The sequence below is a fragment of the Pinus tabuliformis genome, chromosome 8 (assembly GCF_031772625.1).
Source record: "Pinus tabuliformis cultivar Carrire ecotype Pingquan chromosome 8, CPIR1, whole genome shotgun sequence".
NCBI classification, from domain to species: Eukaryota; Viridiplantae; Streptophyta; class Pinopsida; order Pinales; family Pinaceae; genus Pinus; species Pinus tabuliformis.
This window is the reverse complement of record NC_142294.1, coordinates 1,643,105,882-1,643,121,407: the sequence shown is the minus strand read 5'-3', so window position 1 is coordinate 1,643,121,407 and position 15,526 is coordinate 1,643,105,882. Positions and strand designations below refer to the sequence as shown.

The following is a 15,526-nucleotide window of genomic DNA, read 5'->3' as shown; positions in this document are numbered from 1 at the left end:
GACCAAAATAAGCTTTCCATCCCCCATTAATCCTTTTCTCAATGCTATAGTTCCAGTTGAGCTTGTGATGAATATCAATTCCTAGGTACTTGTAGGAAGACACTTCCTCCAAGTTACTATTGTCATACATAAAATTACCGTAAGTGTCCTTCTTGGATTTGATAATCATAACTTTTGTTTTTTCAGTGTTGACAATCATACCCATGGTAGAGCAGAAATCCTTAAGAAGTATAAGTTGCTTATCAAGATTAGATGGGCACCTTGCGAGAAGAACAATATCGTCAACGTAGAGAAGAAGGATGATGACTCTCCCAGCTAAGATCATGCCAACACATCATGCTTCCTCTAAACAACCTCCTAGCTTGTCGATGTAAATTCCAAATAGGGTAGGGGAGAGGGGCCAACTTTGTTTAACTCCGATATTACACTTAATATCTTTCGACCACCCCTCATTGCTCTTTAACTTGGCAATTACATTCTCGTATAATCTTATAGCGGCAGCTCTCAACTCAAAAGGAACCTTTAGCACTTCTAATCTGTTCCAAAGGTTGTTTCTAGGAACCGTATCGAAAGCCTTTCTAAAGTCCACAAAGCAACAAAAGAGATTGGATTTATCATTACGACATTCCTTCACAATAATCCTAAGCATAACGAGGTGGTCTGTTGTTGAGTGCTGCGTTCTAAACCCGTTTGGCCTTTAGCCTGCTTACCTTCACTTTCAATCCATATGCTCAACTTCCTTTCCAAAATAATACCATATAACTTGGCTAGGAGATGGTTGATCATAATTGTCCGATAAGAGGGGTTATTTGTATCCCCACTTTTAAAAATAGAGATAATGAGGCTTTGAGTCCATGGTTTAGGGAACCCTTGCTTGACTGCTTGATTGAAAAGCTTGTGAATGTGGGGGATAAGGACAGGACCTCCAATTTTTAAGATTTCCGCCTGGTAACCTTCAATGTCCTTAGCTTTCCCATTAGCCAAGCGATTAACCCCAAAATCAATGCTTCTAATGAGAAAACTTCTTTCATTGTGAGCAGGGTTTCAAAGTTATCCATGACATTTGGAGATTCATAAAGATTTTTAAGATAGGAATTCCAGACGTGTAAAGCAATTTTATTATTATCTTTAGTTATCCTAGTTAGAATCTGCCTCTAGAATTTCTTAGGAGCTACCTGAGAGAGGTGTAAGAGATTCTCTTGTCTTTTATGAATGTACTATCTTTTTTTCCTTTTAGTTAGGGCTTTGTATATTTTTATCTTGCCAATTTTAAGAGATTCAACAACAACAACTTAATTGCTCTCCTCACACTTTTACAATCTTTGTCATACCATGGGTTGGTTTTGCTATTTCTTTTATTACTTGAAACTTCAATTGAGAACTTGTTAATAGAATATGAGAGGGTTGTAGTAAAATTATGATAGAGATCTTCTATGTTTCCTATACTAGATAAAGGAAGCAAATTAGTTTTTAATTCATTTAGAAAGAGTTCTTTTTTATTTTTATCAAAGATTAACTTCTTTTGGCTATAAGAATTATCTTCTATGGGATCTCTATGCATGACAAAATTGAGAGTTATAAGTAGAGGCCTATGATCAGAGTCAAGCTCGTGGTCGTTTAAGATGTCAAAATTTGTTATTTCGTTGTATAGAGGGAGATCAGAGATAACATAGTCTACCACACTACTACCAAGCCCATGGATGCAGGTCATCTAGGTAGAATTGGGCCACTTCTTTAGACCGTTGCAAATTATGAGGTCCTGAGCACTTCGTAACTTGACTAGCTCCGACCCAAACAAATTCTCCCCGAGGTCTTTATAGCTCCTTTTGTACCAACTAGCCAGAGGAAGGTCTTCATCTAACCAAAAAGGATTAGGGTTGGAATGATTGCTTAGAAGAATAGCTTGGTTGCTTGAAGTTCGAGCATTAAAGTCACCCATTAAAAGGATATTGCCTTCATTTCTTAGGCTAGAAATATCATTCTCTAAACCATTGTAAGGACTATTTTTATCTAGATTCTTTTTCTTAGAGAAGTTAGAATTGATTGGGGGGGGGGGAATAACAGATTGTTATGTAGGTTTTTTTATCATAAATGCCAGTAATTTCTATCCAACTATATTGGTTGTAAGGGGCGTTTTTATAAATCCTAGCATGGGGAGAGATGTTCTTCTTAATGTAGCAAGCTATACCCCCAATGCCTCTACGGGAGGATCGCTTATTCCAAGTAGACCATAATGTAAATCCATCTATGTTAGGGACCTTAGATTCTTTGTGCTCCCAAGTTTCAACAAGAAAAATAATATCAACATCATTCGAGATCCAACTTAGCTTGGGGCCTTTGTTCCATGGAAAGCCCTGGCAGTTCCAAGAAAGAATCCGGAGCATGTTGAATTGTTATTTATTATTATCTTTTTGGTTTCTATCTCGAATAACGACTTTTCTATTTCTGATTATTGCCCATTTTCCTTCCTTCCTAGCTCCCTTTACCTTTTGAACCTCCTTTCTCAATTCTGCTTGATCTTCTGGAATGAGATCTTCATTTATAAATATTCTCGTTCCTTTTAGACTTGAGGTTTTATTAAGTATGTCATACTTATGGTTAGTAGAGCTCACTTTTAATCGGATCAGCCTTCCTTTATTCTCGGTTAGTTTCCCCATCCTTGTTGCTTCTGTGAGACACGTTGTTTCAATTTGTAATTTGTTATGTAATTCTGTCTAGGCTATAGCTAAAGTATCCTCGTCTATCTCCTCTTTCAAACCGAAGATTATAGCCTTTTTGTTACGCTCATAGTCTAATTCTATCAATTTTTTCATTTCATCTTTAATTGGTTTAATATCTAATTTACCTGCCCCACTATTTAGGGTGAGGCGGCTATTAACTTTTTCTTCTAGCTCTTTAATCATGTCCTTCATTTTAAGACTCTCTAAAGTATCAGCATCTACTCGCTGGGATGTTTGCTTCATATCTTGGTTTTGTTTTTCTATAACCTGCAACCTAGTCTCCATTGCCTCCATCTTATTCTCCAATAGTTTTATTTTAATTTCTATTTGTTTTTGGATCTTGTCTTCAAGAGATGTGAATTTATTTTCCAACGTGGCTGCCAACTCTGTCTGTAGCTTGACTTCTCTTTCTTTTCTATGTTTTCTCTAAAGACTCTATATACTCATAGAGGCTCTGTAGAGTAATTGTTAATCTTTGGTAATTGTGGTGAATTATTCATACTTGAAAATATATGAGCAGATATGTATTAGAAAAATATAAGGAATGTGTGCACCTGATATCAGCAAGATGGACCGCAAACACACGTGCCCCAGATTGTTTTTCTATTACCGGAATTATTACCGCAAAGAGATCGTAAATTATGACCACAAATATCGTAAATTATTACCACAGAGAGATCGTAAATACATCACCTAAATTATTACCGCAAGGAGATCGTAAATACATCACCCTAAATTATTTGAAATATTTTAAAGATATTTTTTTAAATCAAAATTATATTTTTTTATTTTATTTTAAATGTTTTTTTGTTTTAAATCAAAAATATATTGTTTTTTTTTTTAAGAAAATATGTAGGTTCTTTAAAATTTTAAATAGTTTTTTTTTTCAATATTTTTTTAGGTTTTTTTTTTAATGTTAATTTTAGTAGTTTTTTTTTAAATCTAATTTGTTTAAAAAAAAAATTCTTAGTTTTTGTATATGCTTTTTAGATTTTTTCTATTTTTACTTTCTTAATTTTATTTATTTATTTATTTTAAATTTCCCCAATTTCTTTGATGGTCTACGAAATTTAAAAAAAAAAAATGTAAATTTTTTTGAAAATATGTTTTTCTTATTATTTAATTCTTGATATTTTTTTTAATTTTTTTTTAGTTTTTTAATTCTTATCTTTTATAGGTTAATTTGTTTTTTTTTCACATTTTTATGATTGACTTTTTTTTTTTTTTTTTTGGTATATTTGATTTTTTATTTTTAATTTTATGTTTTGTTTTTAATATATATTTTTGTTTACGTTTTGCTATTTTTTTAACTTTTTATTTTTATTTTTTTCATTGTTTTAACTTTTGTTTTAATTTTTAATTTTATGTTTTCATTATTCTTTTGAAATTTTAATGTTTTTTGAAGTCATGATAAAATATTTTACACCATTATTTCAAAATGTTGTAAATTTACCAAAAAAAAAAAGTGTTATTCTAACCTCAACACTTTTCGTTTGGAGGGTGTTTTTTGCACAATTTTTGCACATAAAAAATCTGTTTTACTGGCATTTTTAAAAAATCTTGAAAATTGACACTAAAAAAAATTCATCGTTCCAATATCAACACTTTTTATTTTCAGGGTGTTTTTTGCACAATTTTTGTACAAAAAAATCATTTTCACTGTCATTTTTAAAACATGTTCAAAATTGACCATAAAAGAAAAAAAACATCATTCGAGTATACACATTTTTCGTTTTTAGCGTTGTTTTTCATGTTTTTTCTACGTTTTTTTGCCAGAGTTCTTGTTTTGAGTTTATAGTTCCCATTTCAAAGTTTACATTGTTTTCAACATTTGCATATTAAATTTACCCCATAAGATCATGTCATTATCCATATTTACAACATTATTCAACAACATATGCAATTATATAGAAAGAACAACATCATTATCAATGCAGTAGAACATGAGGAACAATAGACGAAAACCTTTCACACATAGAGACACCAAGATTAGTTAGAGACCAGGGCTAAACCCACTATGGGGAAAACCCTTTCAAATTCTTCTTTTTATTAGATTGTCATTGAATGATTCGACAAAAAGAGTACAATAATCCATATATTTTATCATAAACATATCCAACAAAATCAACTAGACATTGTCCATGAGATGAACCCAACCATGCCAATAATCCAAAACCCTAATTTAAAAGCTTATGATCAATTGTTACTAACTGAGGTCAGTTGCCGCACTCTGCAGTCAACTGGTGAAATGTTTGGTCAACTGAAAAATTCAACCTTTAGGTTCCAGTCACAGGGAAGATGTGTCATGTATGCAACTGAAAGGCTTCAGTCAAAATTTCTCCATGACATGTCTATCACTGTAGTCGAAATTTCTCCATGGCATGCCTGCCACTAAGACCCAGAACCCTAAAAACGGAGATGTGAGCTTTGAACCCTGCAATTTCGGACTTGTGCTAACCAATCTCCGTGAACTTGCCTCAGACCCATGCGAGCCAAACCAAAGAGGAGAATAGAATAGAATAATGATCTATGATAATGTCCAAATGAGGTTGAGGTCACTTGTATTTATAGTCTTTCAAGGGTGTCAAATTTGTTTTAGGGCCAACCTGATCAAATGTGCACATGTGGGTTTTAATTCAAAAATACACTTTCCCTTATCCAAATTGAGCACTTCAATAGTCAAAATTGATCCTCTTGAAAAGAAGAATCCCGTCCCATGGTTGGAATTTGTCACTGGGCTACCAAATTAACAGATTTGAGGAGCACATTCTACATGAAAGTGACTTATGGCAACAAGGACTTATTCAAACTTGAAAATTATGATGAATTTATCTTAACAAAGTGCTCCACCAAAGAAGGGTTCTAGGAGTTTCTTTAAATAAAATAATGGAGAACTTAATCTATAATTCTCTAATCATATTTCATTAGAAACTTATTAAAAAATAAATGTTGTAAAAGGTGGATCACCTCTCATTTGCAAGGTAGAAATTTAAGAGGAAAACCCCTCATCAAGCTAGGTACATTGTCATTTTATAGGTTAAACGGAAGAAAGGCATTTTGGTGAAGTTATGCTCCTATTTTGATATAGATCATGTTGATGTTCATGGCTACCATATTAAATTAGTAAGTTTATCTCTTTTTAAGGTTCTTTATACATATTGTGGGTTGTTTTGTATTTGGAGTTGTCTTATGTGAGGTGTTCAACCTTCTTCAATTATTGACATAACCATATTTGTTAATGATGAAAACATTGCATGTTCTTCTATGGTTTGAAAGACATTTGTTGTTCTCTTTTGCATTTATGGTTGCATGGTACACTAGTTGATATTTAATTGGAGGTGAAATAGTATATATGTGAGCTTTCACTCAAGCTTATAGTGCCAATGCAATTGATTTGATCGGTAAGGTTTATGTACTACATAGATTTGTCGATCTCTCTATTTCATTTCAAGTTGCCTCATTAAAGCATGTGTTAAAATTGGAAACTAGCACAAAACTCCATGTGGGTCTACTTATTCATGGCATCTGCTATTTTTCTTGGATTCCTCTCGTCGAGAGGTGTAGGATTGATCTAAATATCATCCGATTCTGACATATATTCATGGAGATACGAATTTATTTGTGTTATGGGACAATTCGTCAAGGTCGGCTAGCAACCAAATTGCCCCCCACTTGTCCGGAATGTTTTAGTATACAAAGAGGTGGCTTGCTAGTCATTTGGATACACTCTTCTTGTGATCTCTTCCTCTCCACTTGTCTTTGGGTTTTGGTGGAAGGAGGAGTCACTAAGAGCATACGCTGCCCTAGAGGGTTGGCCCTAACTCTAGACAATATCTAAAGAAAGGCTATATGTTGCCCTAAGAGGAGTTATCCTAGCCCTACTTACAGTTGAAAGGGAGAGAAGGCTCTACACTGCCCTAATATGGTAGAAGCCTAACGTTGTCATGGAGGACAACTCTTATGGTGGAGTCTACACAAGGTTCCATGTTGTCCTAAATGGGACCTTTCTACACAACGATAAGAAGCCTAAGTACGCTGCCCTAAATGTTGTCATGGAGCAAGGGTTCTAACACTGTCATGCTCTAAATGCAGAGATCCTAAGACGTTGCCTAAACTCTGTCCTAGAAGAATCATGGTTGCGGATCCTAACCGCAGTCCTCCTAGGAGATATAATCTGCAGTCATTGAGGGTTCTAAGCAGCAAGAGAAGAATTCATGTACGCTGGAAAGAGGAGGTCTTAAATAGCTCCAGACGCAGTCAAAGTTATATGATAACTAATCTAACTTCTGTTTGGACAGGGACAACGTCAAAAGGGAAGGTTTGGAAGTCGCAGTAAGGAGGCCTAAGGAGGCCCCAATCTCAGATGTAAAGATGCCCTCATCAACTATCACATCTAGTCATAGCTAACTGTTGTCCTAAGCTTGGATGAGGTATAATTGGGAGCAGCGTTCATTGAGAGCTAAATTGATAACTATAGCTTAACTGCTCTGCTAGGCTGCAAGCCATAGCAAGTAGTTAAGGCTGGCAGTATTGCAGTGTAGTGATGATGAGTATGGTGCATGGGCAGCATGGCGCAGCATGGTGCAGTATGGTGCATGGGCAACATGGTGCAATAAAGTGCATCGAGCAACATGGTGCAGTAAGGTGCACGGAGCAGCATGGTGCAGTATAGTGCATGCGCATCATGGTGCAATAAAGTGCATCGAGCAACATGGTGCAGTATGGTGTAGCACAATGGATGCAGCGTGATGATAGGCATGTATGTATAACAGCAGCATGATGATGGGCATGGATGTATAGCAAAAACATGATGTATTGCAGTATGCATTGAGTGTATGATGGGTGCAGCATAGTGCAATGAAGGGTACAACAAAGTGCAGCTCAGTGATAAGAGCAGCACCATAATGAGAACAGCTCAGTGTTGGGTGCAGCTTAGATGGATGCAACATGGACAATGAATGCGCTCACTATTGGGTGCAGCATGGTGACAATGAATGCAACACACTATTGGATGCAACATGGTTAATGCAACACATTATTGGGTGCAACATACTGATCATGAATGGTGCAACATATATAGTGCAGCATGGTGTAATGAAGTGCAACAGGTGATGGAATCACCTGTGTTTAGATCAGCTACCTCATGTGTTATCTTCTTAGTGAAGATCTCTGCTCTTATTTTGTCAAGTCAAAATGTTGACTTCTAATGTATATGTACCATCTCTCTCTCTGCTGAACTATTGAAAAACATAAGAAGAATTGATCAAGGGTTTCCCCTCATTGGGGTTTGTCCCTAACTGGCACCACATTTTGTGTCCTCTTGTCTTGGCTTGTCTTCTGCGATTTATGTTTATATTCTATCTGCATTTTACTATCATGTTAAATGTGATTGCTAATCTGGAATTGATATTGAGCTAATATAGAAAATTGAAGTAAATTTGCTCTTAGCATAGAACATACCTCATGACTCTATTTTCCCAAAAAACAAAGCATTAGGTCTTGCTTGGCTTCTCCTTTTAGATATAAAATCTATAAATAATGTCATTCTAGAAATATATTCTTTGCATCTATTCTACATGGAAAGATTTGTAATCTTATTGGGGAATCCCCCCTTGTGCCAAAGTAGAGCCGGCATAAAGTGAGGACGATGACCCCAAAGATGACAATGGGTGATGTCCTCAAGTTGCCAAAGGGTCTATACTTGATAGTTGGACTTTTAATATCTTTGGAGTGTGGATTTTATAGGTAGAAAATAGCATACATTTGAAATGGACAGTTCAGATTGAAACAAATGTTAAGATTAATGTTAATCAATGTAATACCCCAAGTCATGATCATCGGTATAATATATATTTGTACGTGATGAAGGGCTAGAGAGCCTAGCTATGTAATGGTTTTGAATATAAATAATAAATTCATCATCGACTGCAGTTGGACAAGAACAAGTGTATAGGTGGTGATGATTTCATGAGAGGAGGGTAGCTAGAGAGGCTAGACAATTTGGTTTATATTTTTATTAAACCCATATTGGGAAATTAGGGGGAAAATATGGTTATGTGAGTCTATTGGGTAAGGCCATGTGGCAGTTTGAGAGCATGCATATTTAACCATCATTTTTGTTGTTGGGGGTGTGAATTCATTAATTCTTCACTTTCATTGTGATGTTCTTACTGCTTGGAGAGGGGAAGATTTGTATCGAAAAGAGCCATTGTTGTGTCTATAGGGGAATCTTATTATGTTCCAACTTCCAGCTGATAAATACCTAAGCTTTTGAATGCATTGGTATTGTTGGTGAAATTTTCCATAGTCTATGAGTCTTGGGAGCTTCTAGCTTTGAGATTCCTTGACCAGTAACATTTGATCCTTGCAGAGAAATGAAATAGTCTATGGGGCTGCATTGCTACAGAAAGGGATTCATTTCCTTGGGTTGTGCTAGTTGAAGGAGAAAGAGATCTAGGAGTTGAGATTGCCTTGGGACTGGTTGAGTATCTTTGGCAGTTGTGACTGTTGTGTAAATTATGTGAACAAAGAACTTGAGAGCCAATTGTCCGTGAGAGATAGAGTTGGCAGTTGGCTTGGACACCCATCCTTCTGGTATCTCAACCTCAGCCCGACGACGGCTTGTTAAAGTGACTGAACATGTAATAGAGCCTATCAATGGGCACAATGCCCTACGTCTGCAGTCAATTGGTGAATCTTTCATTAAAAAATAAAGTGCTTTCAATGTTCCTATGTATTATATTTACATTGTATTATTTAATGACCATCTATTTTTTATTAGTTTTGTATATTATTGAGTAATTGCATTGCATACATTTGTGTTTCTTGGCATTTGCATGAGTTCTAGTGTGGCACGCATTATTTTTTAATTTTCTTGCATAATAAAGAATTGTATCATAGCTTGAATGCTGCCAAGGAACAGAGTTTTCGCAGCCCCCAAGCATAGATACATTACACTTTTGTGCCTTGGTGTGTCAAAGCTTTGCATCTGAGCAGAAACTATAGTAATGTGTTTCAGGCAAGTGGTTGAGGGCAATATAGATTGGTATCTATAGTAATGTGTTTCAGGCAAGTGGTTGAGGGCAATATAGATTGGTATCAGAACTGCTCATTGAGTTAGCAAAGTTAAAATACTAGTATCCCATATCCCCAATTAGGTATAGAGGGGACTCGGTACGTTACAATCAAGCTCCTCTTAGACCTGCATAGGAGAGAATACAGGTGTATTTAGAATAAACAAATGGTTCGACTAAATCGAATTCAATTTTTATATAAATCATTGGCAAGAATATGAACACAAATTCACAGGTTTGGAAGACACATAATTCAAAGCCATGACCCATTACTAACTTCTCAAAGGCAAATCAGTTCTGCGTATAAATACATGAAGACATCAAAGCTGAACAATATGAAGCATGGAGATAACCTTGATACTATAGAGAACATGAGACCACTAAATGCTCCCAGTAAATGTGTTTACATTGCCGACTAGATTGGATTAAGTCAAGGCTTAAGCATAAGAACTTAAAGGATAAAGGATTGCGCAAATATTACAGGCTTAAACCAACTGAACTCTAGTGAGTTGAAGGTTCATTTGATAATTAATAAATAAAATTCTAGCACTTAGATTACTCAATAGCTTGGAGGAACGACACTGATAAGCAAATAGAAGTGAACTTACATGGCTTAGGCACAAAATGGAATCTGACAAAAGGCCACCGGTGTCAATGGACAATACCATCACTTTTAAGATTATTAGAGAACTAAGATGTACAAAATAAGACGATTTTATTCGTGTCCAATGAGTGACCAAAAAAGTAGGCCAATTGGTAACATGAGAGTGCATAAGCAACTCCTATAGCTATGCTAATAGTAACAAGAAAATAACTAAGAACAAAGCTCGATAGGTAACTTTAAAAAAGAGAGAGAGAGACAAAATAAACAAATACATAAGAGAAATATCATCAAGAACATGTTGAGGTGTTGGAACTAGAAACCGACGCTGAAAGTGGGGTATGAAGAAGTCTCATCATTCGAGTCCGTGATCTCTATAAAGTTTCCTGAAAGTAAGTTACAAATATGAATTCTCAACAGCAGTTTACACAGTAAAAGGACATCGAGGATGCATTGACAAAGCAACATGGAGGCAGGACTCATAGAGGAATCATTGGTTGGGACTGCACAAGGATCTGGCAGAAGCAATAGTTATGAAAGGTCAAGGGGCTTCAGAAGTTCACACCGAAAACGTTACGAAAGGTCAAGGGGCTTCAGAAATTCACACCGAAAACGTTAGGAAAGGTCAAGGGGCTTCAGAAGTTCACACCGAAAACTTAAAAAGAAGAAATATTTTCCCACTCAATATGGAAAAAGCATCTCTTTTTCATATGAGGAAATAAATGCCTATGGAATTTCTACTTACAATGAAATTCCTCCATCCTCATAAAGACAAACTGGGGGACTTTGACATAACGAAAAACTTCATACTATGCTATCACCAAACAGCTCTTGATTATAACTATCAGCAAGACAAAATCTGCTTTTTAGTTGATCAATAGCCTGAATAGACAATGTTAAATTGGATTATGCACCCAATTGGCAGGATAGTCAGTCGATTCACATTTAAACCAGTGGAATTTGTCAACCTCGCCCAAAAGTAGAAGCCCACACTTCTTTTTGAAGTGGAACGTCATACATCTGTACCAAAATTTTCGATACCAAAAGGCTGTTGACAAGCATGCAGAACAGCATTCTATAGACTTTCCTCCAGCATAATCAACGGCGAAATCTGAAGATAAAAGAAGCTGAGGCACAAAGTAACAAATGAAGATCTTAGTTGATGACAACCAACTCGAATATCAATTAGTGAAGGGACTGACGAAATGTAACCCAAGTGTCCCATATTCAAACAACTTCCAAGCTGCACACAGAAAATTCAGTGCGCTTTTTCACCTCAGACATGTTAAAAGAGTGTATACAAAAGTTCAGTTTTACATGTATCAGTGACCCTCGTATCACAAATGTATGAATATAAAAAAATAATTAAATTAAAGAAACTAAAAAAAAAAACTAGCATACCCTTTACCCTTGTCCACAGAAAATGCATAGAAACATATGGATGCCCGACCATTGTAATTTACCTGAGGCAGTGTAACCGTCGTATCCATTGCTAGCTGCAATGCATTAACTGCTAGGCCAAACCCTTTTAGATTGAACAACTGGTGCGACTAATCATCTGGAGCCCACTACCCACTAAGGCAAATGTGTTCTCAGATAAAACACCCAATACACACTTATGTGAATTCCACTCAGATCAAGTCATCAAGCTCAGCGACCAAACCTGTTTCAGGTAAATTGCTTAGTGCATTTTGCCCAGATTCATCACCGCACTTCACCAATTGTGCATCTAATTCACTTTTGAATCTTTAGGGTTGCATTTCAGCAATATCTTTAGAGAACTTGTTGTTTAGGACAGAATATGTCGCAATATTAATGTCAAACCTTTCTTAAAATCTCATGCAATAGTCTATTGGCATCTTGCGGTGTGCCTTCCTTGCTAGTTTATACATGAGGATGGCATATGTAATCATGTCAGGGACATTACCACTGTCTTTCATCTGTTTAAATAACTTTACTGTCTCCTTCAGATTACCCACTTTGCAGAGCCCAATCAATGTCTTGTGTGTGATAAAATCAGAACCCACACCCTGTTTTGGCATCTCATAGAAGATTTGTTGAACTTAGTTTATCATGCGATGCTAGTAGTCCATCAATTAATGTACATCTAACTAGGTCAGCCTAAAACATTTCTCTGATATCTCTTGAAAGATCTCCCTGGTCTTCTCCAGAATACCCACCTTGCAAAACCCATCTATAAGTGTGTCGCATGTGATTTTATAGGGCTGATTGCCTGTTTACACCATTACATCTAACAACTGGAGAGATTCTTGAAGTTCGCTTTCTTTGGAAAGACAGACAATGAAAGAATCGGATGTGATGACATCCAGATTGTACTTCTTGTCCAGCATATCATGAAACATTTTGGTGGCCTCCTGTTGTTGCTTTTCCTTATAGAGAACTCTCAATAAGTGTATCGTATGTGACATCACTGGGGCATATGTTCTTGTTAGGCATTTCATAGAAGAGCTTCCTAGCCTCATCCAACTTGCCTTCCTTACAGAAACCATCAATAACAGCTTGGTATGTGATGTCATTAGGGCATATGTTTTTTCTCGGCATATCATACAAGAGCTTCATAGCCTCATTCAACTTGCCATGCTTACAGAAACCATCAATAAGGGCACTGTATGTGACAACAGTAGGGCATATGTTTTTCCTCTGCATATCATTGAATAACTTCCTAGCTTCATCCAACTTCCCTTCCTTACAAAAACCATCAACAAGTGCACTGTATGCAACAACATCCGGGCATATGTTTTTTCTCACCATACCATGGAAGAGTTTCATAGACTGCGGCAATTTCCCCTGCTTACAGAAACCATCAATAAGGGCACTGTATGTGACAACAGTAGGGCATATGTTTTTCTTCTGCATATCATTGAATAGCTTCGTAGCTTCATCCAACTTCCCTTCCTTACAGAAACCATCAATAAGCGCACTATATGCAACAACATCAGGGCATATGTTTTTTCTCTGCATATCATAGAAGAGTTTCATAGACTCGTCCAACTTGCCTCCCTTACAGAAACCATCAATAAGGACACTGTATGTGACTATATTAGGGCATATGTTTTTGAAGGGCATTTCATAGAAGAACTTCATAGCTTCCTCCAACTTGCCTCCCTTACAGAAACCATCAATAAGCATATTGTATGTGACAACACTGGGGCATATGATTTTGGAGGGCATTTGATTGAAAAGTTTCATAGCCTCCTTCAACTTGCCTTCTTTACAGAATCCATCAATAAGGGCACTGTATGTGACAACAGTAAGGCCTATGTTTTTTCTCTGCATATCAGAGACGAGTTTCATAGCCTCCTCCAACTTGCCTTGCTTACAGAAACCATCTATAAGGGTACTGTATGTGACAACATTAGGGCTAATGTTTTTGCTGGGGATTTCATAGAAGAGCTTCATAGCCTCGTCTAACTTGCCTCCCTTACATAAACCATCAATAAGCGCATTGTATGTGACAACATCTGAACATAAGTTTGTGTTCGTTATTTCACAGAAGAGCTCCATAGCCTCATCTAACTTGCCTTCCTTACAAAAACCATCTATCAGAGCTGTAAATGTAATAACAGTGGGGTTATGCCCTTCTTTCGACATCTGATACAACAGTTTTTTGGCATCTTGGAGCTTACCTTCCTTGCATAGTCGATCAATGAGGGTTGTAAATGTGAATGAATCAGCTTCATGGCCCTTTTGCAGCATAACAGCTATCAACCCGAAGGCCTCGTGAGTTTTCCCTATCTTGCAGAGCCCGTCTACTACGGTGTTATATGTAAGAAGATCAAGGGTCTGTTGTTTAGTCGCCATCCGATTGAAAAGTTTGAGAGCGTCCTCGACCCTGCCCACCCTGAAAAACCCTTTGATAAGGGTATTGAAGCTAATGACATTCGGCATATACCCAGCAGTTTCCATTGTTTCCAACACTTTCAATGCATAATCCATTCTACCTGTTTGACAGTGAGAATTGATGATAATGTTAAAAGTTACCATATCTGGAACAATATCTGCTTCAACCATAAGATTGTAAACAGACAACGCTAATTCATGCCATTTCCGTCGTACTAAGCTACTTAATAAAATAGTGCAGGCAATTAGACTGGGGTTGGGTTTAGATTTATCTAAAACTAGCTGCTTGAGCGTTTCCACTGCCTCTGTAAGCCTGTTGGTCTGACACAATTGTTTAATGCGCGTGTCTGCAATGGTATTCAAATTGCGGAAGGATCGTTGAGGATTGGTATGGGCAAATGAATTCTTCTTCCACAGAAAAAGCACTGCCTTGCTTCTCATAGTCGCCGCCATCGCCATACAGATTTAGAGTCCGATTGGTCCTAACACCGTTTCTTTAAAGCCCTAAACCCGAGCGCTGTAAACCCCCGCTCCATATCTACTGGCCGCACACAATAAACGGAGTCATAGCCGTCAATTGACATATAAATTCGCTATATTCCCTGTTATGCATTTTGTAGTTTTTTGGTTGAATTTGTCGAGCATCTAAGAGGAGGAATTTGTTGGAATCATATTTAAGTGTTTCATTACGAGGTCAAAAACATATTCTAAATAACAAAAGAATATTAATTTTTTTAATTAATATTTTTTATTATAAAAAAGTAGAGTTATTTGGTAAGTAGAATATGGAAAGAGTTAAATAAGGATAACATAAAGCTCAAAGCTTACAAGCAGTTATTAAGCAAGAAGGTCGATTTCATGGTTTTAAGGAGGGAAGAACTAATCTTCCTTGGGAAAAATAATGCCAAATTATTTTGGAAGGAGCTCCAACTGAAAAAGATACAAATTGGAAATAATATTACAACTTTTAAATGGTTTGACTATGCAAGACAACTCTATGAGCAGGTTCCCAAGGTTGACCCTCCCCCCTTAGTCAACATTGATAATGAACTCTTCACAGTACAAGAGGTAGAGGTGGGTATCGAGAAGTTGGGTGTTGGAAAAGCAAAAGACTTAGCTGAACTCCAAGCAGAATATCTAAAGTGGGGTTCAAAGATTCTTGCACCTCACATTACAAAAATCTTCAACAACATCAGATAACAAGGGCTCCCCACAGATCGGACAACTAGTCTGGCAATACCTCTTTTCAAGAGTGTTGACGTCAATAATCC

At 36.6% G+C, this 15,526-nt stretch overlaps 1 protein-coding gene and 1 long non-coding RNA gene across 2 annotated transcripts; both read right to left on the bottom strand.

Annotated features, from left to right (window-relative positions):
- Positions 1–10,647: 10,647 nt before the first annotated feature.
- LOC149242460 (uncharacterized) lies at positions 10,648–11,997 on the bottom strand. The gene is made up of 2 exons (XR_016246638.1): positions 11,858–11,997; positions 10,648–11,521 (listed from the first exon to the last, which is right to left on the bottom strand). It is a non-coding gene; the product is annotated as an uncharacterized LOC149242460 (long non-coding RNA).
- Positions 11,998–12,440: 443 nt separating this feature from the next.
- Positions 12,441–14,873, bottom strand: LOC149242459 (uncharacterized). The gene has a single exon (XM_089374248.1). The coding sequence runs from the start codon at positions 14,712–14,714 to the stop codon at positions 12,786–12,788; it is 1,929 nt and encodes a 642-aa protein (XP_089230374.1). The 5' UTR covers positions 14,715–14,873; the 3' UTR covers positions 12,441–12,785.
- Between the last annotated feature and the right edge of the window lie 653 nt (positions 14,874–15,526).

What these genes read in the sequence shown, in the direction of transcription:
- LOC149242459 (XM_089374248.1), bottom strand. Translation starts at nt 14,714, where the DNA reads ATGGCGATGGCGGCGACTATGAGAAGCAAGGCAGTGCTTTTTCTGTGG.